General features: G+C 47.3%; 2 protein-coding genes across 2 annotated transcripts; one reads left to right on the forward strand and one right to left on the reverse strand.

The window, feature by feature from the left end:
* Positions 1-1,090: 1,090 nt before the first annotated feature.
* Positions 1,091-2,399, reverse strand: Isca2 (iron-sulfur cluster assembly 2). Its single transcript, XM_055593042.1, has 4 exons — positions 2,289-2,399; positions 1,996-2,098; positions 1,763-1,878; positions 1,091-1,350 (listed from the first exon to the last, which is right to left on the reverse strand). Exons 1-4 carry the CDS (start codon positions 2,357-2,359, stop codon positions 1,176-1,178), a joined length of 465 nt encoding a protein of 154 aa, XP_055449017.1. The 5' UTR covers positions 2,360-2,399; the 3' UTR covers positions 1,091-1,175.
* Positions 2,400-2,669: 270 nt separating this feature from the next.
* Positions 2,670-20,252, forward strand: Npc2 (NPC intracellular cholesterol transporter 2). Its single transcript, XM_055593209.1, has 4 exons — positions 2,670-2,884; positions 11,528-11,635; positions 16,681-16,853; positions 19,573-20,252. Exons 1-4 carry the CDS (start codon positions 2,803-2,805, stop codon positions 19,657-19,659), a joined length of 450 nt encoding a protein of 149 aa, XP_055449184.1. The 5' UTR covers positions 2,670-2,802; the 3' UTR covers positions 19,660-20,252.
* Positions 20,253-23,815: the final 3,563 nt, after the last annotated feature.

A 23,815-nucleotide genomic window follows, 5' to 3' on the forward strand; every position in this document is an offset into this window, starting at 1 on the left:
AACCAGACATTTTCTATAATAAGGCAAGCGAAGAAACATATTCTACACAAATTCAATTACTAAATGGTCACAGAATCTTGAAGCGCCACTGTGGGCATGGAGCAGAAAGGCCACTTTTCAAGTAATTCAGATATCAACAGGGGTTTGGCCAAATTTTGGAGGGTTTTTTTTTTGGGGGGGGGGGTGTGGATATCTCCTGGTTTTATAAGACTGAGTATATTCTTGAGTATAACAATAAGATGTATGTTCCCTATAAGTGGAAAATGGGCTTCATAGGACACAAGGATAAATTCCTCACACATTCAAGAAGAGTGCGATACAGCTGGGATGGTCACATTCCTGTCATCTCAACTAAACGGGGTACCAAGACTGAAAGTTCAAAGGCAGCCAGAGAAATTTTGTGAGATCCTGTCTCTAAATAGAAAGTAGAACAGTCTAGGAATATAATTCAAGTGCTGATATGCGACCCCCAAAAGGGTCGAGGCCAACGGGATGAGACCACTGTGCTAGAGTTTTTGCCCGGCAGGTATAATGCCCCAGGTCCAATTCTGGGAGGACAGTGGGGTATGACCACAAAAAAAGAAAGGAAGGGGAAAAGAGAGAGAGGAAGGAAGGAAGGAAGGAAGGAAGGAAGGAAGGAAGGAAGGAAGAGAGAAAGAGAGAGAGAGAGGAAGGGAGGGAGGGTGAATGGGCTGATGGACAAGACAGGACAACATTTTGTTTGCTCTTCTAATTGATTCTGGCCTTGTTGCTGGTGTTCAAGCTACCCAAACTGTGATCCTGATTGAAAACACAATAAGTACTTAGTTTATAATGATGCTTTATACATAGCTATACACATATGTACAAACAATTCAGAAGGCTAGAGAAGTTAACTCCAAATTTAGGAGTCTTGGAGGTACTACAAATTATACTGGGCTCCAACCAGTGATTAAAGTTGAGGTAACAGCATTTGGACTTGGCCTTAATACTCTCCCCTTCCCCTGTGCAATGTTAAGGCCAAGAGTCAAAGCTTCGCATTCCGTAATTAATAGTGGTAAAATAAAGCACTCCTGGATTAAATTAAATAAGACAAGAGCAGGACACGATAAGAAAGAAACCTCTAGGATTCTACTATTCCCAGGTTTTTTGCAATGGTACAACTGGTGTCGATCCCAGGGTCGTCTGTCATTGTGTCAGACTTTGATAGAAAAGGATGACCCACAGGAACAGCCTTGCTGGGCTTGAGGGTTATTCAACACTTGAAATGAGCTTCGGATAAGTTCTTGGCTGAAGTCCACCTGGGCCCCCTTCACGAAGGCCAAGCTATCAGAATCAACCACCACTCTTGCCCCGCCCTGTTCAAATACCCTGAAATGACAAGAGGAAATCATTAATGACGAATATTGCAGACACCAAGAACACAACACCATGAGGCCATAGGGGTACACCCTGTTCTCCAATATACGAAATATCGCTTAGGACCTCTAGCAGATGCTAACTTTATCTGAAGGAAAAAGAGTCAACGTAATGAATAGAAGAAATATTGAGGGACTTGGTCTGAAACTAGTCCAGCCTTTCTCAGCTTACTAGCCAAGGGACCTTAAGTAAGCCAGTTTTCTTCCTTATTTTGAAACAGGAGACCAAATCTTTGCTGTGCCCTCACAGTATGGGTGTTAAGCACACTCAGAGGCTTCTAAGTTTTGAATAATAGCGCGTCATAAAATGGGGTCACTTTTATCCCTCTGATACAGCCTCTAGCGACCCATCCGTTCCTTCTTGCCTGTCGTCGGGGTTAATAACTGTATCCAGTGAAAATTTGTATTGGAATCCGGAGCATCCGCCTCCCTCCACTTGCAGCCTGAGGAATTCTGACCCTTCGGTGATTTCCAGAAGCCTCTGAAATGTAGGAAAGAGGATCAAAAACGCCACGCAAGAAGAGATAACGGGGTGGATAAAAGGGAACTCTTCTAAGATTCTCTCCTGGGCCCCGCCGTCCCGGGTCGGGCCTCCTACCTGGACGCAGCTGTCTGTGAGTTGGATCTGTCCCTCGCCAGCATCTGGAATGGAGGACGTCGCTTCCCAGCGAGTCAAAAGCCCGGGAGAGGCCGCGGCGAGCCTGCGATGTGGAGGAGAAGGATGAGTCCGGGGAACGGAGGGGCACCCGATGACCCTCTATGGTACCCAAACCTGGAGACGCCTTCATCTGAACTGCCAAACCTTCATCTCCCCGGTGAGCGTCAGTCTCCCATCTGTCCTGAAGGCGCAGAACCTAACACCCTTCCTAAGTGACCTTCCACCCTTGGTACCTGCCCCGGCGCCAGGGAATGACCGCCCGGAACGCCGCGGCAGTTAGGGACAGGGTTTTGGCGGCCGCCATCTTGCTCCGTAAGCTCCGCCCCTAGCATTGTCCAAATTCCCGCCTTACCCCGGGCTTCGGGAGGCAGGGAGCGGAGCGGGGCGGGGTTTCACCGAAGCCCCGCCTCTAGACAACGCTTATTGGATAAAACGAGTTAAGTGGGCTTTGATTGGCTGAAACCGCTTCCAATTACCGGAGCAGGGCGGTGCCAACAGAGAGGGACGAAAGCAAAGAAAAGCGGCCTCTGGGCAGGCCCTGCCTGGGAGCCGAAAGGATGGGCGGGGATAAAGAGGAAGCTGCAAGCCCAGCGCCTTGGAGTCCGGGGCGGGGCTCGGGCGGGTCTTCGCTGGTCACTGATCACAAGTGGCCTGACCCGGCTCCTCCCTTGGTCCCCCGAACAAGTTTACCTTGTGACTGCCGCGGCTGCTTTTTCCTTCCTGGACGGCGGAGCCTTCTGACCTGCGATGCGTTTCCTGACCGCCACGATCCTCCTGCTGGCGCTTGTCGCCGCCGCGCAGGCCGAGCCCCTGCACTTCAAGGACTGCGGTGAGCTCTGAACCCTCTCGAGAGATCCGCGGGGCTGCATGGGGCGGGTTCCTGGAACGTGGGGCTCAGCCGCGAACCCCGGGTGGAACGTAGGTTGGGTCTGAAGGTACCAGCCTTGATGAAACTTAACCTCACCGCCACGCAGCTTCGTCTCTCCGTGCAGTCGTGTGCTGGGGTAAATCTCTACACTCTCAAAACGAACCTTTCGCTGAAGTTCTCTAAAGTTTCTTGGGTGGACATCAAGCGGGCATGCTTTCGCAGCACTCGAGGGGGTGGAGACAGGAGGATTACGAACTCAAGGCTAGCCTGGGCAGTATAGTGAGATCTGCCTGAAAAAATAAATAAATAAATAAATAAATAAATAAATAAATAAATAAGTAAGTAAGTAAGTAAGTAAGTAAATAAATAAAAGCAAAACTAAAACAATAGGGTAGACCGCGGGTCTGCATCAACACGGATTGAGTCGATGGACACTTCTTTAGATGCCTTGTATCTTCCTTCACTAGCCATTTCCTCTTTGTTTGGCCCTCCAAATCCGTGTCAATCCTGCCCCGGCCTTACACGTGCCGCCCCCCCAAAAAAACAAAAGTTCTCCTTTTGTAAGTTATTCTTTTACAAAGTAGGGTTTTCTTTGGACTAACGAATTTCGTGATTCTTGACCCTTGTCTCCTATAAAACGCTTATTTTTATTGATACCTTGCGACACCCTCCTTCTTTCCTCCTTCCCAACGCTGCCTCCCAACTCATTGTTGGAAAATGTAAGGGAGGGTAGAAATTCTGAGTTCATCCAGTCAAGCCTGTACAATTAGTTGCGGGAGTGGGAGGGAAGGGGCAGTGAAAAGGTGCAGTCATGGGTGAAAGACACAGTTATTAGGTAGGATTGGAGAGATGGCTCAGCGATCTACTGCTACTCCAGGGGACTAGAGTTCGATTCCCAGCCCTCATGTCGAGTCAGGTGGTTCACGACTGTTTGTACCCACTAACAGTCCAATGCCTCTGGCTTCCTCAGGTGCCACACTCACAGGCGCACACACACAACCCTGAGGAGGTGGGGGTGGGAGGGTAGAGTAAGCCTTCCTAAGGCCGCTCGGCTGAATGAGGAACCAGGCTAAGTAGCTTCTTTGTATCCAGCATCCAGGTAATAGTAACTACTCAGTAAATAAACGGAAAAAGCAAACGAGGGAATTAATACTGTTTCTAATATGTTATTAAAAATTCCTTTAAGGCAAAAGCAAAGGTGGGTGGTGGAACTGGGTTGGTTAGTAAGGACAAGTGCCTATTAATAGTTCCCAGATGCCATTTCAAGAGACTAGCCGGAAGTGGCTGGTTGTTTTTTTTTTTTTTTTTTTAAGTATTGCTTTTCCTTCTGTTAAACTTCTTAGAATGTTACTTTATTTTTAGTATGTGTGTGTTCGTGTGTACCCAAGCGTGTGGCAGGCTGAGTACAGCCCCTCAGGTCATCCTCAAGAACACCATCCGCTTCTTTGGAGATGTGGTCTCTCATTGGCCTGGAGCTTGCCAGTTAGTCTAGATTGGCTAGCCAAGCAGCCCCGATGGTCTTCCGGTCTTCACCTTTCCCAGGGTCAGGATTACACACGTGTCCCACCACAAGTGGCGTTTTTAACGTGGGTTTTGGGAATTGAACTCGGGTTTTCTGCTTGCAATATCCTCAGAGATACCCACCCCCAGTCCTCCCCTGTTAGACTTAGGATCAAGACTTGGGTAAAGCCACTGTATTAATTTTATTAACTTATCCCTCACCATCTGTTTTACAGAAAAAGAAACTAAAGCACATAGACTAACTTGTGTATGATCCTACATCTGGTAAGCAGGAGACTGAGCTACTTTGGATATATATATATAATATATATGTATATAATATACATTATATATATATATATATGCTGAGACAGGATTTCTCTGTTTCCCTGGCTGTCCTGGAACTCACGCTGTAGACCAGGCTGGCCTTGAACTTAGAGATCCACCTGCCTCTGCTTCCCAAGTACTGGGATTAAAGGCATGGTGTCACCACTGCCAGGCTCTTTTTTTTTTTTTTTTTTTTTTTTTTTTAGTTTTTTAAGACAGCGTTTCTCTGTAGCCCTGTCTGTACTGGAACTCCCCCTGAAGACCAGGCTGGCCTCTAGAGATTCCCCCTGGCACTGCTGAGAGAAAAAGTGTGTGGCACCACTGCCCAGCTGGACTTCAATATGTTTTTGTTTGTTTTTGAGACAGCTTTGTAGACCAGCCTAAACTCAAAAAGATCTGCCTGCCTGTTCATTGGGAGTGCTGGGATCAAAGTCCTGCACTACCTGGCTAAAAAAAAATTTAAGGCAGGTTACACCTGTGGGAAGAACTTGTTTTTTGTTTTGTTTTGTTGTTTTTTTCATGTTTCGTTCATTCATTCATTCATTCATGCATGCATATGTATGTAGGAGGGTCCACCCATGCACAGCATACATGTGGAGGTTGGAGGACAGTTTTCAGGAGTCAGCTCTCCCCTTCTTGTCTGGGCATTCCAGGAACTAAACTCAGGTTCTCAGCCTTGGTAGTGACTACCTTTCCTTGCTGAGCCATCTCTCAGGCCTACAGGGGACTTAAAGGAAAGCGGGGAGGGGGGGTGGAGAGGCAGGTGGGGGGGGGAGATAGAGAATGAGGGTGTTCCCATGACATGTTTTGAATTTACAATGTAAAAATTTCAGCACCCAGGTAAAAAGCTCTTGCATTGCATTCTCTGCCCAGCCTCCCCTGGGGTGGGATCTCCTCAAGTGAGAAACGGAACCAAGTAAACTACTTGGGCAATATTTGCAGTGGGAACTGAGGAGTTTGTTCCGTTGACATTTGAAGTCCGAGAACCTCTTGTCAGGGGGCAGAGAAAGAAAAAAAAAAAACTGCACAAAAGAACTGTCAGTACCCTTTCCTTTGAGCCAGTGAGGTCACGTGAGACCCAGCTTCGAAGAGTTTCAACTTCATTTTTCCTGCCCACCAATATAGGATGGTCTAAGACCATATTTTTCACACTTGTAGAGGGTACGGAGAGCATGTGCAAGCAAACTAGGAGATAGCGATCCCAAAGTGTCATTTACAGATCTCGAGCTGCTAACTAATTAATCATTATGATGGTAGAGGGAATTTTCTGTTGTTGTGTTTTGTGACAGGGTTTCTCTGTGTAGCCTTGGCTGTCCTGGAACTCACTTTGTAGACCGGGCTGGCCTCGGATGCACAGAGATCTGCCTCTGCCTCCCTGAGTGCTGGGATTACAGATGTGTGCTACTGTGCCTGGCTTTTATTTGAGACAGGGTTTCTCTGTTTGATTTAGCCTTTGCTGTCCTGGAATTCAGAGACTGCTTCCAGCCTGCGGGCAAGCCCAGGTAGAGAAAGTCAGCTGCTCTCACTATGTCCTTTCCTGTTCTACAGGAACAGTTCTGAGCTAACCTGGTAACTACATAGCAGGCAGTGTAGTCTCAAATTTGCCTACTCTCTTCATTCTGCTTTCAAGACAACAGGAGTCCATACTGTCGGCCGCAAACATCATTTCCGTCCATGAAGTGTAGCTAAGGTGAGAGGCTTCGCTTTGGTGCCAGAGGAGGCCTTGCCTCCCCACCCAGGAGCAGCAGTTTGCTCATGGACTCAGTCCAGAAGTGATAGCGATCATAATGAACAGCTTCAGGGGCACCGCGGTGTTCCAGAGATAAGTTTCCAAATGAGCAGGCTGCTGGCTCACTACCCTCAGGCCAGCTCCAGATGTGAAGTATCATCTTGCCTTAAGGCTGCACAGGAGGAAGTTGAGCTGGTAAGACTTCAGACCCAGGTGACAGGCCTGTGGCTAACCTGCCCTGTCACGGATCGTTGCCAGGCCGTTTGCTCATCCCCTCCCACTCTGCTGTCCAGTGTCAGGGGCTTGAATCACCTTTCTTTATCTGACCGTTGTGTTATAAACATGAGTAGTGCTCACAAGAATATGATTTCTAGCAACTGAGCAGCCCTTAGCCTAGGAATTTTACTGGAGAGGAAAAGAAATCCAGGGTCAAGTGCCCACAACTGGTATGGTTACAGGAATGTGCAGACTGAAAGCCTGGGCCCTGACTACCCCCACAAGCTCGGCGTGGCCATGGTCACAAATGCCAGTTAAAGAGACAAGTAAAGGGGGCTAGAGGTATGGCTCAGTGGTTTAGAGCACTTACTGCTCTTCCAGTGGAAAAACCTTAAAAGTGTTTTTTGAAAAGGGCATGTAATATTTAAAAGACGAGAAAGGGGATTTACTCAGTATGGCGATATTTCAAAGAACATAGAAAGGAACCACCAGTCTGTCTTTAGGTACTGATGAGAGGTTCATTCTTAAATAGAGGAACATGAACAATAAGGTAGTCAGCTCAGGTCTGTCCTACAGGGTGGTCTAACAAGGTGTCAGGACTGGCTGGAATCTCTTCCTGGGAAGCAGCTCTCTTCTGGCCGGCACCAAGGCATCATAGCACACCTTTAAAATACCTTCTCTTTAAAAAGCTTCTCTTCTGTTTCTCTACCAGTTAGGGAAGCTGGTATTGCTTCCGTCTTCTGAGTGAATCAGCCCTGCTTGGGACCAAAGCTTGTCTTTTTATTAATTTGTCTGTTTGTGTGAAATAAGACTCAAACTGTGCTCCTCCTGTCTCAGCTGCCCAAGCGCTACAGGTATTGGCTGACCTGCAGAACCTCGCCCGGTCGGGACCCTGGGTGTTTTTTGGAGCTATAAAGATCTTGACCTCTTCCTTTTCCTCTATTTGGTGCTGGGAAAAGTCAAAGTTTAATGACTTTGTCAAGAGTTAACTTAGAGCCAGGGTACTTTACACACTGTAAATGAGCCTCTCATATTCCGCCCTGGGAGAACATGACTAACAGGAAGACAGAAGTACCGTGAAGTGTCCTCCCACTTGAGAGGGAGCTGTTTCCTTTTCTTAGGGCCATTTCTATAATGAGGGTAGATGGTGGTTCCTCTTAAATTCCATAAACCACTCACTCATAAGTCAGGGGTTTTAGGTACCACTAACTCAAAAAGCTAAGTTTGACTGAGTAACCTGGACCACTAATACAGCTGCTTATTTCTCTAGGAAGCCAGGCAAGGGCAAAGGAAGAAGCCCTGAGAAGACCGAATACTAGGCAGAGGGTTGGCAGGACTGTGGGGAGAAGGACAAAAGATGGGCAGTAAGGATATGCAGCTGGAGCCTTTAAGATAGAAGAGGCCTGGGAGGTGGGGGAGCCCACGGCACCTCCACCAGGTTTAAGTTTAAGCCCCAGGGCCTCCCTGGTTGGAGGAGAGAACTGACTCCAGCAGATAGTCCTCTGCACGTGAAAACACACACACACACAATAAATGTTTTTTTAAATCATTATAGCTCGGCAGTAGTGGCGTAAACCTTTAATCCTAGCATTCAGGAGGCAGAGGCAGGTGGATCTCTGTGAGTTCCAGGACAGCCAGAGCTACGTAAAGAGACCTACCTCAATGAATGAATGAATGAATGAAGAATGAAATTACATTATAAAACAAGGAAGAAAGAAATCTGAAAACGTCTTTGATTGAGTCTAGATCTTTACCTAGAGTCTCAAATAGTCACCAGCCAGACATCCCTAGGGCCTCCTTTGGGAGGAGGAGGCAGGAGGACCCGGAGTTCAAGATTAACTTGCAGAAAGCTAAAGAGAAAATTATGGCGACGTAAGAGCAGAAAGGAGCCCTTACCCAGGAGAGTCCAGCAGCAGTGAGCTGTTTCTGGCCATGTTCCTGCCGAGCTCTAAGCCTGCTGGACTTTAGTCTCTCACCAGAAACCCCTGTGTAACTCTTAGTCACTCCTGGCTTTATCTTATCAGGTTATAATCTTATCCAAGCCAGAGCTACCCTATAATCTCACTTATCAAAAGAGAAAAGGGAAAGGGGCCATCTTAGTTAAAATGAAATTGGGGAGCTACCAAAATGGTGTGTGTGTGTGTTTCTGTCTCTGCCTGTGTAATTCTAAGACATGTCATCCCCACTTTAAAAAACCTGTATCCTTGGGAATGTCCTATTCTTTACTTCTTTCTCTTCCCTGTGCTTAAAATCTATTAAAAATACTTTTTTATTTTTCCAAGACAGGGTTTCTTCTCTTGTTTTTTTTTTTTTTTTTTTTTGTTTTGTTTTGCTTTGTTTTGTTTTGTTTTTTGTTTTTTGTTTTTTTTTGAGACAGGGTTTCTCTCTGTAGCCTTGGCTGTCCAGGATTTGCTTTATAGACCAGGCTGGCCTCAAACTCACAGCAATCTGCCTGCCTCTGCCTACCAGAGTGCTGGATTAAAGGCTTGTGCCACCATTCCCAGCCTAAAAATGTCTGAATAATTACCAACACTTCTTTAAGAAGCCCATGATTGGCTTTCAGGTGTGCTTTTATTATTTTCTTCCTCCCTTCCTTCCTTCCTTCCTTCCTTCCTTCCTTCCTTCCTTCCCTCCTTCCCTCCTTCCCTCCCTCCCTCCTTCCTACCCTCCTTCCTTCCCTCCCTTACTCCCTCCCTCCTTCCCTCCTTCTTCCCTCCTTCCTTTCCTTCCCTCCTTCCCTCCTTCCTTCCCTCCTTCCCTCCTTCCCTCCTTCCCTTCTTCCCTCCTTCCTTCCTCTCTCTTCTGAGACAGGAGGCAGAAAAGAGACCAGAGTCTGAAAAGAGACTGTTTCAGAGCAGCCAGGGGCCAGGGATACTCTCCCATGGGAAAGGGCGCCTGCAAGGAGGGAAGGCTTGGGGATGAGGAGGCCAAATGCAGCTTCAGTGGGCTATGCGCGAGCCTGAAATCTCTACTGTCTGCTCAGTCAAGATGGACTTTCTCGGGAGACAGGCAGTCTTAGCAAAACGTTTCCCTTCTGGGCTTCACGATAATGGTTTTACAACCGAGGCTGTCACCCTGGCCCATCCTCAAACTCACTTTGTCACTGAGCATGACTTTGAACTTAAGACCTTCCCAAGTGCTAGGTTACGGATGGGCACCAGCATATGTGTTTTATGAGAACATGGGGATTGACAAACAAGCATACTACCAACAAACCCAAGCCCTTTACTACTTTGAATAAAATGTCAGCTCTGCTTCAGACTGGCCAAAATTCTGTTCTGCATTGAAGGCACGAATGAACTCCTAAGGCTGAAGTGACTGTGGACTCTGTCTTCATCCTTGCTGCTATGGGCGATCTTTGGCTACATGAGAGTTTGAGGTCAGCCTGGCCTACATGAGACTCCAGTTTCAGCTTCCAGGGGTTAGGGTTTCCAATAACACAATAATTGCTTTCCCTCATCCTTCCTACCGAGGAAACTCCTGACTTGAAATTCCTGGTGCCATTCTTCTTTTTTTCTTTTTAATGTGTATGGATGTTTTGCCTGCATGTAAACATAGGCACAGCATACATGTGTGGTGTTTTTGGAGGCCAGAGGAGGGAGTTGGAGCCCTTGGAACTAAAGTAACATTGTTGTGAGCCACCATGTCAGTGCTAAGGACTGAACCCAGGTCCTCTGGAAGAGCAGACAGTGCTCTGAACCTCTGAGCCATCTCTCCAGCCCAGAGCAGTCTTTTGACTTTCTAACAAATAGCTGCTTAAACCATGCTTGCATGTTGAAGAACTTGGTGGGAGGATGACCTTCTCTTTGGCGTTTTAGGCACCACGTTTCTAGATGGTTTTGTATGTGATGCGATTTTTCCTGTAGTCTCCAACTTTCATCAGATTTACATGTTTATCTCTTTGCTAGAAAATGAATGGGAGAACAGGTATATTTAATTAAAAGGAAGATCTAGAACAATATTCTCAAGGCTTAAATTTAAACTGTAACTCTCCCTTTAAGAATGCAAAACAGAGGTCTACAAGATGGCTCAGTGGGTAGAGACTGAAGATCTAAGTTTGATTCTCAGGACCTGCTTGGTAGAAAAAAAGAATGAACTCTTTTCATTTTTTTTTTCTCTCTCTCTCTCTGTCTGTCTTTTTTTTTTTTTTTTTTTTTTTTAAGGGTTTTTCTGTGTAGTCCTGGCTGTCCCAGAGCTCTGTAGACAGGCCTCATACTCAGAGATCTTCCTGCCTCTGCCTCCCAAGTGCTGGATTAAAGGCATGCTCTGCTGCCGCCACCACCCAGCTTTACTATATTTCTTAATTTGACAAGTATTAGTATTGTCTTGGCCAAGAAATCAGCTAGCTTTTTATTCAATATATAGGACTGACTTTAGCAGTACCAAGATTCTTGCCTCTTGTGCATTAGTGTGTATGTGGTGGGGGGCATGATGTATGTGTGGGTGTAAATGTGTTGAGATCAGAGTACGATCTCGGGGTTCTGCCTTGTTTGATATAGGGGCTTTGCCACTGTGCTGGCTGCACCCTGCAGGCTAGCTGGCTAGAAAGCATGCAGGGTTCTCCTTTCTCTAGCTCCATCTCTCTGGAAGAGCACATGCTACCACATCCGGCTTCCCTTGGGTTCTGGGGATTCGAACTGAGGTCCTCACACTGTGCAACAAGGGCTGGGCCATCTATGCGGCCCCGAATTCTCACTTCTGACCGTGCATTGTCTTAAAGAGTTCATCTCAGGAGAGTAGTCCCAAGAGAAACAGGAACGCTGGAGGGGAGCGCACCTCCGCGCAATGAGCCAGGCATCGTCCTGTTCAAACCCACTTTTGTTGTTTTTCAGGCTCTAAGGTGGGAGTCATAAAGGAGGTGAATGTGAGCCCATGCTCCACACAGCCCTGTGAGCTTCACAAAGGCCAGTCCTACAGTGTCAACGTCACCTTCACGAGCGGTGAGTTCATGTGATCTTTAACCCCCGTTCATGCTGGACCGTAATATAAATGTGAGGCGCTGAAATGAGTATGAGAATGTAGGGGACCGTGGCCGGTGTCAAGGGTTTGTCAGCCTCCTTTCTGACTAGCAGAAAGCTAGAATTCCTGGACCAGACGGAATCTGGCACCATAACTCTCCATCACTTGTCTCGCTCTGAAAGGAAACCTGGAGGACTGGATTGACAAAAGGAAGCACATTCAACTTACAGTTCTGGCTAGAAATAGGGAGGGGAAAATATCCCGGAGTAGTTTCACAGTGTCTAAAAAAGATGACCCAAAAGCTAGGGAATGTGCCCGCTTAGCAGTGAGTCAGAGCTACGTGAGAGCCTCTCCGATGCCAGCGTAGCTGTGTGATGTCTCACAGCAGGACACAGGGCCCCCCCAGGGCCACAACTGTGTCCTCAAACACCCGTCTCACACTGGACTCCTGCTGCCCGGTTCCAGAAGCCTGAGACAGCCTGGGCGTGAAGAAAGGACAGGCACTCACTGGGGTGGTACCTACCAAGAGGCTAGCTAGTCTGGGTAGGAGGTCTCCATAGGGGAGTGGCCTCAGGCAGTAAACACCTGGGAGGGGCAGGCTGCAGTTGCTAGTTACTGTCAGCATTCACACTAACTAGAGGAGGCTTTGGCACTCCCATGGGTCTCAGGCATTGGGTCCTTGACATGACCATGACCATATCAGTACTAACACATTCCTTCAAGGCTTCATCTACTCTTTACACAGTCCCTCAAGGCTTCCTGGCTCCCCACAGGCTACCATATGCCTCACCAGTGACTGACAAATTGTTTAAGCGAACAATGGGATTCCAGCATAATGTTCATTGAAGGCAGACTGTGGGGGGAGAATTGTGAGCCCGAGAGCAGCCTTATATTATATAGTAAATTCCAGGCTAGCCAGGGCTTCATAGAGAGACCTTATCTCAGTGGTCCTCAGCCTTCCCAATGCTGCTACTTTTTTTTTCATAGCCCAATTATCTTTACGTTTTAATTATTTATTTATTCCCCTTGCATCCCACCCTGAGATCCACCCCTTGGGAGAGAGCCAGCCCCTGGCACTGTTAACAATACTCTGCTATGCTCTCAGACAGGAGCCGAGCGTAGCTGTTGTCTCAGAGGCTCCACCCAGAAGCAGATCGAAACAGATTCAGAGACTCACAGTCAAACAGCCGGCAAAGAGTAGGGAGTCTTGTGGGAAAAGGGGTGTGTCGGGGTGGGGGGGGAGGGGAGGATAGAGCTCCACCAGAAGACCAATAGAGCCAACTAACCAGGGCCCAGCAGGGCTTGCAGAGACTGAAGCCCCAACCAAGGACCATACATGGGCTGGACCGAGGCCCCCTACACAGATGGATGGGCAGCTCGGACTGCTGCTCTATAATGCAGTTCCTCGTGCTGTGGTAACCCTCAGCCATAAAATTGCTTTTGTTGCTGCCTCATAACTGTAATTTTGCTGTTGTCAGAGATCATAATGTAGATATCTGATACGCAGGATATCTGACATGTGGCCCCTGTGAAAGGGTCGCTTCACCTCCTTAAAGGGACCAAGACACAGGTTGAGAACTGTTATCTCAAAAGAAAAAAGGGGACTGTGAAACAGCCCTGTGGGTAAAGGCGCTCGCCAGCCACCAAGCTGCTGACTCTACATTTAGTCCATACTTGGACGAGATAGGCTTTGCCACCAGGGTCTCTTAGCAGGCCACATGGTGCACATCTTTAATCCCAGCACTCGGGAGACAGAGACAGGAAGAAGTACAGAGGCCTGGTCTGCATAGTGAGTTCCAGGATAGCCAGGGCTGTGTAGAAAAACCCTATCTCAAAAATTAAAAAAAAAAGGAAGAAAAAAGGAGAAACACCAGGGTGAGGGTGGGGGAGGGGTGGCACACGCCTTTACTCACTGCGCTTGGGAGGCAGGGGCAGGCAGGTCTCTGGGTTCGAGGCTAGCCTGATGTACAGAGCAAGTTTCCAGGACACCCAAAGCTACACAGAGAAACCCTGTCTCAAAAAAACCAAAATAAATAATTTTTTAAAAAAAAATCTAAGGAGCCCAAACATCTGCTGGAGCTCTCTTTTTTCTAGAGCTGAGTCTCAGGACAGCTGATGGAGTCTGAGGAGCCATTTTGAGCAATAGAGAACCCTTGCCCCAGCACCAAACACTGGAAAGTTTTGGTATTTATCACGACACCGTTGTGGAGGAGGTGGCACAGCCGTGACTACACGGCCACACAGGGTGTCTGGAAGAGTTGTGCAACCAAAGAGCTGTGGCAAGGGAAGATCCCCAAACACCAGGTCGCATTTTGGTTTTGTCACCTTTAACAACCATGGCCCCATGAATAAGCCTGCCCTTCAGTAACACCATCCTGTGAATGCCCACAGCTGGGAACTAAGAAAAACCCTGTGGAAGCAAGGCATAGCCAGGGCTTCATCCACCCCAAGAAGTCGGAGAACCCAGAGTGTTTCTGGAAACTTCGGTGGTGGTCAGGGAGGTGGTTTTGGTGGCAATAGCAGTTTGAGGTATGGAGGAAACTTTGGCGGATGCGGTGGCTTCAGCGGTGGCAGTGGCGGATGGTAATGATCTTGTAGGCGGTGATCTTGACAGTCACCACAGCCCGCCTTTAAATGTTGGACCTGCGACCAAAGGAAGTGTTAGAGGCAGAGGCTCTGGCTCCTGTGGTGGTAAAAAGGTACTTAGCTAGACCACAAAACCAAGCTGATGAGGCTGGTTCTGGCAGCAGCAGTTGCCATCTGTGGTAGAAGGGTTCTAGTTACTGACAGGCGACAAAGCTCAGCAGGAGAGGAGAGCTGGAAGGTGACGAGGAAGCCACCGGTCACGACAGGTATGAACTCAGCAAAGCACAGTGGTGGGGACAGGGCCCGCGCACAGAGAAGACATGTTTTAGACACTTTTGTTGTTTCTGGGCAGTGTGTCTGTGACCAGTTGTGGAACAAGTTGGTTTAGGTTCTGTACTGTGGGAAGTAGAAAGCGTTCCAGCAATGCAGATTTTGTTTCGTTCCATTTCATAATCTTTATGTCTTTTGGGTTTTGTTTTGTTTTATTTTTATTTTTGTCTTTTTTTTTTTTTTTTTTTCCAGAGCTGAGGACTGAACCCAGGGCCTTGTGCTTGCTAGGCAAGCGCTCTACCACTGAGCTAAATCCCCAACCCCTTATTTTTATTTTTAGACTTCTGTTTTTTGCCAGCACACAAGTGCCCAGTGCTCACAGAGGTCAGGAAAGGATTCTGGATCCCCAAGAATTAGAGTTATGGATGGCTGTAAGCCACCATCTAGGTGCTGAGAACTGAACCATGTGGAAGAGCAGCTGGTGTTTTAACTGCCAGGCACACTTCCCAGCCCCCCCCCCCCCATGAAGGCTTTTAATGTACACTCTTCTCCAGCTGTGTTATTGATTTTGAAAAGAAATAGCCTGATCATGATGCTGAATAAATGTCTCTCTTTCTTTCTCTTTTTGTTTTTTGTTTTTGTTTTGTTTTGTTTTGTTTGTTTTTTGAGACAAGGTTTCTCTGCATAGCCTTGGCTGTCCTGGACTCACTTTGTAGATCAGGCTGGCCTGGAACTCACAGAAATCTGCCTGCCTCTGCTTCCCTAAATGCTGCTGGGATTACAGGTGTGTGCCACTGATTTTGGCGAATAAACAATGTGTCTTTAAAAAAAAAATAAAATTAATGGCCTGGAGAGATGGCTCAGCTGTTAAGAGCACTGTCTGTTCTTCCAGAGGTCCTGAGTTCAGTTCCCAGCAACCACGTGGTGCCTCATAGCCATCTATACTGGAATCTGATGCCCTCTTCTGACATGCAGGCATACATGCAGCTAGAATGCTCATATACATAAAATAAATAAATTAATCTTAAAAAATAAAATTAAATTAAGAGCTTGTGAGGTGACTTAGCAGGTAAAGGTGCCTATTGCAAAGGCTGACAGCCTGAACTTGAACCTCAGAACTCAACATGATGGAAGGAGAAAGCCAACTCCTTGAATGTTGTCCTCTGGCCTCTACACATAAGCTGTGACGTGTCCACATTCCTCCCCCACTGACTAAATGTCATTGAGGCTATTTTTCAATTATTTAAAGATTAAAAGAATGAAACACAACCAATACCCTAGATCTCCAAAATGCCCTAACAATGTATAATGTTACTAAAGGTTTTGGGGTATAGGTCTGGGCCCTGGCAGCCTGACAGTGGAGGCTCAGCCTCATCCTCAATATGCCAATTAAAAAGACAAGTAAGAGTGAAAAGCAGAGAAAGGGAACTTACTCATATGGTCACAGGGAAGAGAAACAACTTGGAGGCTTACTGAGCTCTTTGGGGATACCGATTGGAGTTAGGTTTAAACACAGGCAGGCGAGAGGTCATGGCATTGATGTGTCATTGGCTCAGCTCCTGGCCTGGCTCTGAGCTGTCAGAACCTTGTGACTTTCCTGCATGCCAAGTTCCTTCTTCTGCTGGCATCATGGCTCCAGCTTTTTTTTTTCTTTCTGCAGGGGGAATTCCAATTCCTCAGGGCACATTGTTTCAGTAGCCTGATAGTAAGAGGGAGTCAGATAATCAGTGGTCTCTTTAGATTACCTTCATCTCTGCCTGAGAGTTGTAATAACTGGTCGCTCTAATCTGATAATAGTTTTATTCCCTCCTGCTTATCTTGCAGTGAGGAGGCTAGAGGCTACCAAGAAGTGGACATCTTTTTTAATCTTATGCAATATCTAAAGGATTACCCGTCGCTGCCCTGCTGGACCCTGGTATTTAAAACACCCTGACAGAAGTCAGTGGTCATGGGAGATAAGGTTCTTTGTCCAGGTACCCCGATGACCTTGATGGAGAGCAAGGAAGGAAACCAGCTTTTTTCATCATGTACACAGGGCTAGGTGCTAAGCGGGATCCGGGAAGATGGAGACGCTATAATTAAGGGGCTCTCTGGTCTGCTGGTGTAGCCATCCCAGCATCTGAGAATGTATTTGATGGCTGCTTCACCATCCGACTCTCTTTCTTCCTAGCCACTAAATCCCAGAACAGCACTGCCCAAGTACATGGCATCCTGGCAGGGCTTCCTGTCTACTTCCCTATTCCTCAGCCTGATGGTTGTAAGAGCGGAATCAGCTGCCCCATCCAGAAAGACAAGACCTACAACTACCTGAACAAACTGCCAGTGAAGGCCGAATACCCCTCTGTAAGTAACATTGGCAAAACAAGAGGCCCTAGGGCTGGGTCAGACATCTGGAGCCTGGGAGGAAGAAGCAGGGACTGGGGCAAAGGGCCTCTCTTTTCTGGTGGATCAGAAAAAGCCTGAGGGAGAGGAGATAGGTGTGAGGGACCCAGGGGTGCCATAAGTCCAAAGCTTGTGCCATGTTATTAAAAATATTTTAGCCAAGTAACAAATAGTTAAAGGTCTGAGTTGTCTTGGCAGCATCTTTAGGTGGGTAGACGGCTCGTTCACAGTCTCAGCATGCAGAATGTCTGTCAGAGCCTGATTTACGGTAGGTACTTTGCACTTAGTCTGAAAAACAGCTTAAGTTGTTAGTTTAAACACCAAGTAAAACAGTATCGTATACAAGTCTTGAAAAGAAAGCGAAGTTTTTAAGAATGTGGATGTTACTGTCCCTCGAGCGTTACATTATGAAGACAGTTTGAATGAAAACCAGTGTTCGTTTTGATGGGCAAACCCAGACTTCCTTTTTTTTGCAGTTAGTGCTGAAGTGGTCATGTTAGAGAGGAATCATGATACAAATGGAGGAAGCAAAGCAATTGTTTTTTCCTATAAATAAAGAGCTACTTCACTAGATTCAGGGGGTGGGGGTCCTGGGGAGCTGGCTGGTGCTTAGGAGCACTCGCTGCTCTTCTAGAGGACCCAAGTTAGTGCTGTATATATGGTGTCTCACAACTCTCTAACTCCAGTTTTGGGGGATCCATCACCCTCTGCTCTCTTAGAGTATTGCATGCACACGGTGCTCTTAAATACCTGCCGACAAAACACTCTTATATTCCAGGTCCTGGTGACTCATTAAATCTTTAAAAAAAAAAAAAATTAAAAAGCTATTGGTGTACGTTTTTAATCCCAGTAGCACTCAGCATGCAGAGACAGGAGAGTCTCTGAGTTCAAGGCCAGCCAGGGCTACACAGTGAGACTGTCTAAAAAAACTATAAAATTAGAAGGGACAGTGGCTCACACTTCCAACATACAGAAGGCTTAAGCAGGAGGATTGCTATAGGTTGAAGGGCAGCCTGGACTATCTAATGAATTCCAGAGGTCCGGGCTAGCCTGGCGTGAAGAAGTGAGACTGTGTCTCAGGAAACAAACAACAGAGATCGTAGCTTAAATGCAGCAGGTCAAGGTCAAGATCTCAAGTGAGATACATGATCAGAAGTGAGCTCACGACCTGTACATGGTCATGCTGTAACCCTAGCCCTCACAAAGTCGGGGCAGGAGCATTCAAAACAGCCTGGGCTATATGGCCAGTCTGGGCTACAGTGTGAGAACCTGTTTTAGAAGAAATAAAACAAGACAGGAAGAGGAAAGAGGAATGATTGGGGCCAACCGTGCAGGTCGAGGAAGTTAAACTCTGTGGCTTCACAGGGTGGTTATTATTGAAATTATCCAGTTGCACTGCCTTAGACCCGCGGCTCTCAGCTTCCCTAATGCTGCGACCCTTTAATACAGTTCCTCAGGTTGTGGTGACCCCACAACCGTAAAGTTGTTTGCATTGCTACTTCATAACTGTAAATTTGCTTCTGTTATGAATCATAATGTAAATGCCTGTGTTTTCCGGTGGTCTTAGGCAACCCCTATGAAAGGGTCGTTTGACACACACACACACACACACACACACACACACACACACACACCCCGAGGGTCCACGACTGACAGGCTGAGAACTGCTGCTTTGGACCATCCTCGTGCTTCGGCATTTCATATCTAGCTGACAAGAAAGTTTCTTTGCACTGAGGAATCTTTAAGCGCTTTTACCCTCTGTTCTCAGAGTTCAAGTAGAAAAGGCCATAGCAGCTTGCCAAATAAATGAGAAGCTATTTAACTTTAAAATTAGTATTCTTGTAAGGCTCTGTTGACATGCCTCTGCTAGAAGCGGGAAACTCAGCCATGTACGCCTGTCATCTCAGCGCTCCGTAGGCAGAAAACAGGAGGGCCAGGAGGCCAGCCTGAGTTACAAAGCAAGTTCTAGGTCAGTTACAGCCATGTAACAAGAACTCTGTTTCAACAAAGGCAGGGAGGGAAGAGAAAAAGGAAAGAGACTCGAAGGACTTTTTAGAATCACATTTGGTAACCAGACGTGGTGGTCTACCTATAACCCCAGGATGCAGGCTGCTGAAGTAGGGGGAAGGCCGCACTGCATAGTCAGTTCAGGGTTAGTCTGGGTTAGCTCTCACTTCAGTATCTTTTAAAAAGAAAACAGAAGGGAGGGGCTAGAGTTGGCTCAGCAGTTAAGAGCCCTAGCTGCTCTTGCAGAGGACCTGGGTTCCATTCCCAGCACCAAGAGGCAGCTCACAACCATCTGTAACTCCAGTACCAGGGAATCCGATGCCCTCTTTTGCCCTCTGTGGGAAGCAGAGACACAGTAGTGCACACGCATATACATTCACGCAAATGTACCTATACATAAAATAAAATGTTTAAAAATTGAAGCAGGAAAGAAGAAGGGGGAAGAAGTCTTACACGTTGATAAACTGGACTAAGTTGGATGACACGATTGGATAACGTGGCTCACTCTTCTGAGCCTAAGGGTACAGGCAGTGGCCATATCCTAATCAGGCTTCATGATGATAGGACTTAAAAAGAAAGAATGAGGATTTAAGGTGCACACTTAAGCCAATTATGGATAAAAAAAAAATCAAGTCTTGGTTTAATTTTTCCCCAATTCCTTTCCTTTTTCCAGATAAAGCTGGTGGTGGAATGGAAACTTGAAGATGACAAAAAGCAAAACCTGTTCTGCTGGCGGATCCCAGTAGAGATCAAAGCCTAAGCCCTTCAGTGCCCTGTGTCTCTGTGGGGTGAGAGGTGGTGGATGGAGGGAGAGATCAGACTTGAAACCAAATCGGTGCCATAAGATGAACAGAATTTCAAGACTGCTGTTTTATGCCTCGACCTCCATAAAAGTATCTGCGACCCTACTACTCCTGAGAGTTCAGAGCCATTGCCCCTTTGTTGAGGCTGCAGAGGAAGAGAGACTGGAGGGAAGAGGGGACTGGAGAGATTAGTCTCCTGTTTGCTGTTGGATTAAGGTCTCCAGGCCCTGCCTGATGGGATGGGGACGAGGTTGCTTGACCCAGGGCCTGCGATCCGTGAAGGGTGGCTTCCAGGAGACGTCCCGCTAGCTGGGGTATTGTCTCTTAAGTGCCTCCTGAGTCCCGTGCACCTGGCTAATCGGTCTACTGAGTCTCGATGGTACCCTCAGCCCTAACGCTTCAACAATAATGACTAACTCTCCACTGTACCCAGAGACTGGAGGAGGGGTGTTCTGCCACAGAAATTTAGCTCTGAGCAGCTGCTTCTTTATGGTTAAGCTCTTGTTTCTTGTTCTTTAGTGGTTTTCATTAAAGACAATTCTTGGTTGCAGGTGCTTGGTCTTGTTTTTTGTTGTTGTTGTTGTTGTTATCAGTATTAACTTGTATCATCTGAGGTTGAGCCTCTTGGTAAATACTAACTTGCCATTTTTGCATTTGTGTTCAAGCTGTGATCACCTGCTCCTTCCAGACAGCAGTCTCTTAGGTCCATAGCCTGCCGGCCACTGGTTCCGAAGCTGCAGAGAAGACAGGGCTCTCAGAAACTGCCCTTCTCCTTTTATTTTTCACCAGCTAGACCTTAACCACAGAGAGCGACCTTGTTCTGCTTTGCTCCACACAGCCTTATACTGTCAAGCATGCTTGAAGCAGCAAACACTACCTGCTGGAGAGCAATACTTGAGGAGAGGGGAAGGGACATGGTGACTGGGGCATCCCGTGCCCTGGTGGGGAAGCCTAGAAATGGAAACAGAAAAGGAGAGGTGGCAGCTGTCACGAGGTGGGAGCGGTCTTAGTTTCAAGCTGGTCTGAGCTGCCTAATGAGATCCTGTTTAAACAGACAGAAGCAGATACGTAGGTAGGTAGATAGATACATAGAGAGAGATAGACTTATCTCACAAGAGGCAGGAGGGTCATGAATTCCACACCAGCCTGAGCTATATACTTAACATCTGACATTCCACCCCTACCCCACCTCCCAAAAAAAAAAAAAAAAAATAGCTAGGCTTGGAGGCTTAAACCCATAATCTCAGCACTGGAAGGCAGAGGCAGGAAGATCGCTGCATGTTTTGAGAACAATCCTATCTACATAATGGGTTCAAGGTCAGCCTGGGCTAAATGAAACCAAGTCTAACAGAGAGAGAAAGTGACAGTAATGGCCATGGGTCAAAGTTTGCTGTATGGAATCTATGTACATTTTTGAGATAAGGTCTAGGGTATCTCGGGCTGGCCTTGAACTTGCCAGAGAACCTTGAGTTTCTGATCCTCCCACTTCTAGCCCAGTGCTGGGACTGCAGGTGTGTGCCCTGTACATAGACTCCCAATGGCACCAGAGCCTCGCATTTCTTCCCCTGTGAGTTTCCCAGGCAAACCACCAGGGGACAGCAGCGGGCCAGTAATGAAGTTATTAAGGACAAGCGATTCACACTGTACAGCCTAACCGGGGCCTTTTGTGTGTCTTTTCACACTGAGCCCACCCTGTCTTCCCATGTAGACACTATGAGTCAGAATCGTGTGAACCCCAAAAGTAGCTACCTGCTGAGGTCATTGCTTCCAACTGCCTGTGGCTGAATGTTGCCTCTGTCATTTATTCAGCTATGAATGTGGCTACGAATGGTTTCATCTCTCTGTGCTTCAGTTTGAGTTTCCTAATTCATTGACCAGGGACAATGATAGTGCGGCCTGAGGTGAAATGAGGCATGTAGTATGTACTCTTGTCAATGCGAGCCTTTGTGCCGGGCTGCTCTTTTTGTCTAGAAATAGGAAAATCAGGAGGCGCAGTCTAATGTGTGTTAATGTGTCTCCTCCGAAAACTAAAGCTATCTTCCTTGTACGGGAGCTTGAGGAGGGGCCGGGAGAAACTCGCTTCTGTGTCTGCTGACCTCCTATTCCCAAAAGAGTCTTCTCGCCTTCCACTTCCATAGCAGCTACTAGCTCCCAACCCCAAATTTCCTCCTCTTCTGCCCTCATGAGAAAAAAAAATTAGGGAGGAAAAAAACTCCACTAATGTACATCCTTGTGTCCTAATCAGAGCAGGAGGCAGCCAAGCTGCTGAGGTCTGTTTGCCTACCCGCCACTGGAGCTCAGTAGAGCCTGCAGTTATGAGATAGGTAGGACTCCCGTGGGAGGATTAGTCTGAAAGGTCATCTCTACAGAAAGTTCACCGTCATTAACAGAGAAGCAGCGAATCCTAGGTATACAGAGGGTCCTGCCCTTTCCATTGCTAGTCTCCAACTTCCCGAACAAGCCTGCAGCCTTGGACCCAGCTCTCTTCTTACATGACTCCAAGGCAGGTAAATCTCGAGACTCCAGTTTTAGAGTCTGCTCTTTGTACTAATAAACACCAGCAAGGGTAGAATCATTTTGTTATGCCTAAATTATGAGACTCCCAAGAGACCACCAGGAACACGAGTCCGCTGCTCTTTAGATTTCAAATCCTGTGTGCTTGAAAGTGCGTGTGTAAGTGTGAGAAGCTGAACTTTGACCCCCAGACCCCACTAGAAAGCTAGATGTGGCTTAGTGGTTAAGAGCACTGGCTGCCCTTCCCGAGAACTGGGGTTCCATTTCCAGCACCCACATGGTGGCTCACAGCTCTCTGTGACTTCAGTTCCAAGGGACCTGACACTGTCTTCAGGCACTGCACACACACTGACTTCTATGCAGACAAAACACCTATACACCTAAAACAAATAAAGCTGGGGGGAACAAAAACTTCTTTGGAAAAAAAAAAAAAAACTAGATGTAATCCCAGCATGCTGCACCGGCTAGCCTGCCGTATACAGTGACAAGTGAGATCCTGTCTTAAACTTGGGCTGACATCCAAGGCTGTCATCGCCATACAAGGCAAATGACAAGCTGCCGTCCTCACCAGATCCACACTCATGAGCAATAATCTGAGCACGGCAGCACATGCCTGTAGTCCTAGCATTAGGCAGTAAGAGGTTGGAGGAAAAGAAGTTTAAGGTCATTCTTGGCTACATAGTGAGTTCAAGGCCAGCCTAGACTATGTCAGGTCTTGTCTCAGGAGGGAAAGAAGGAGAAAATATGATCATATTCACAGAGATTGAGAAAACAGAGTGATAATACCCCAGGCAGAGGAAAGCACTTGAGGTGGTGAGGTTATCTAAGGGAAGATGACCTTGGATGATCTTTACAGGATCCAAGAACGGTGCTTCCAGAATTAGTTTGGGGACAAAGTTGGGGTACCTAGGAACAACAGTGCATAGAGTCAGCAGGGCGAGTGTCCTCTGAAATATGTGCTTCCCACAGTGGCTTTCTGAAGGGGAAATGGGATCAGGAATGGAGATAAGCGTGTGCCAGGCTGAAAGGCCTGGGATGCTCAGTTGTGTGTGTTGGAAATGTGGATTCAAGGTAGAAAGAGGCTATGGGTCCCCCAGATGTTGACTAAAAGTCTTGAGAGGAGTTGAGTCGATTGGGGTTGTTGTATCTTTTCCTCGCAGAGGATCCCTGGGCCTTACCCTCAGCTTGTAAACTAAATCCGATTCTCTTACAGCTGACAGTTGACGAGCGACTAGATGGTCTGAGTGTTGGTTGCCATGGAAACAGCGAAAAGGCCCATTGCCATAGGAACCTACCATGTTCTCCAGACCAGGGGTTTGGTTTCTGAAAAGACACGGAGGAGCTGAGGAGCCGAGTTGCGTGAGGGTCCCACCAGAAAATGAGTGACATGTGTGAGAGAGCCTGGCCAGCTCCTTCAGTATCCCCCTACTGGTTCGCTCATTGCCCTCAGTGGTCACAGAGCACCGGTGCCTGTCCCTGCGGACAGTAAGGGCATAGATTCTGGAGAAGCCTTGGCATGCCAGGACTACCACCACCCTCTCTAGGGGCTCTCAGGGGGGAAATCTTGCTCTCTCTGGCAGGCCCTGCCACACAAACCAT

This window comes from Psammomys obesus, unplaced genomic scaffold, assembly GCF_907164565.1.
Source record: "Psammomys obesus unplaced genomic scaffold, mPsaObe1.curated_primary_1811, whole genome shotgun sequence".
Classification (NCBI taxonomy): Eukaryota; Metazoa; Chordata; class Mammalia; order Rodentia; family Muridae; genus Psammomys; species Psammomys obesus.

Coding starts and splice junctions, on each gene's coding strand:
- Isca2 (XM_055593042.1), bottom strand. CDS start 2,359: ATGGCGGCCGCCAAAACCCTGTCCCTAACTGCCGCGGCGTTCCGGGCG. Junction 1,879..1,995: donor TCACAGACAGCTGCGTCCAG/GTAGGAGGCCCG, acceptor CCTACATTTCAG/AGGCTTCTGGAAATCACCGA. Junction 1,351..1,762: donor GTTATTAACCCCGACGACAG/GCAAGAAGGAAC, acceptor TTGTCATTTCAG/GGTATTTGAACAGGGCGGGG.
- Npc2 (XM_055593209.1), top strand. CDS start 2,803: ATGCGTTTCCTGACCGCCACGATCCTCCTGCTGGCGCTTGTCGCCGCC. Junction 2,885..11,527: donor CCTGCACTTCAAGGACTGCG/GTGAGCTCTGAA, acceptor GTTGTTTTTCAG/GCTCTAAGGTGGGAGTCATA. Junction 16,854..19,572: donor TGAAGGCCGAATACCCCTCT/GTAAGTAACATT, acceptor TCCTTTTTCCAG/ATAAAGCTGGTGGTGGAATG.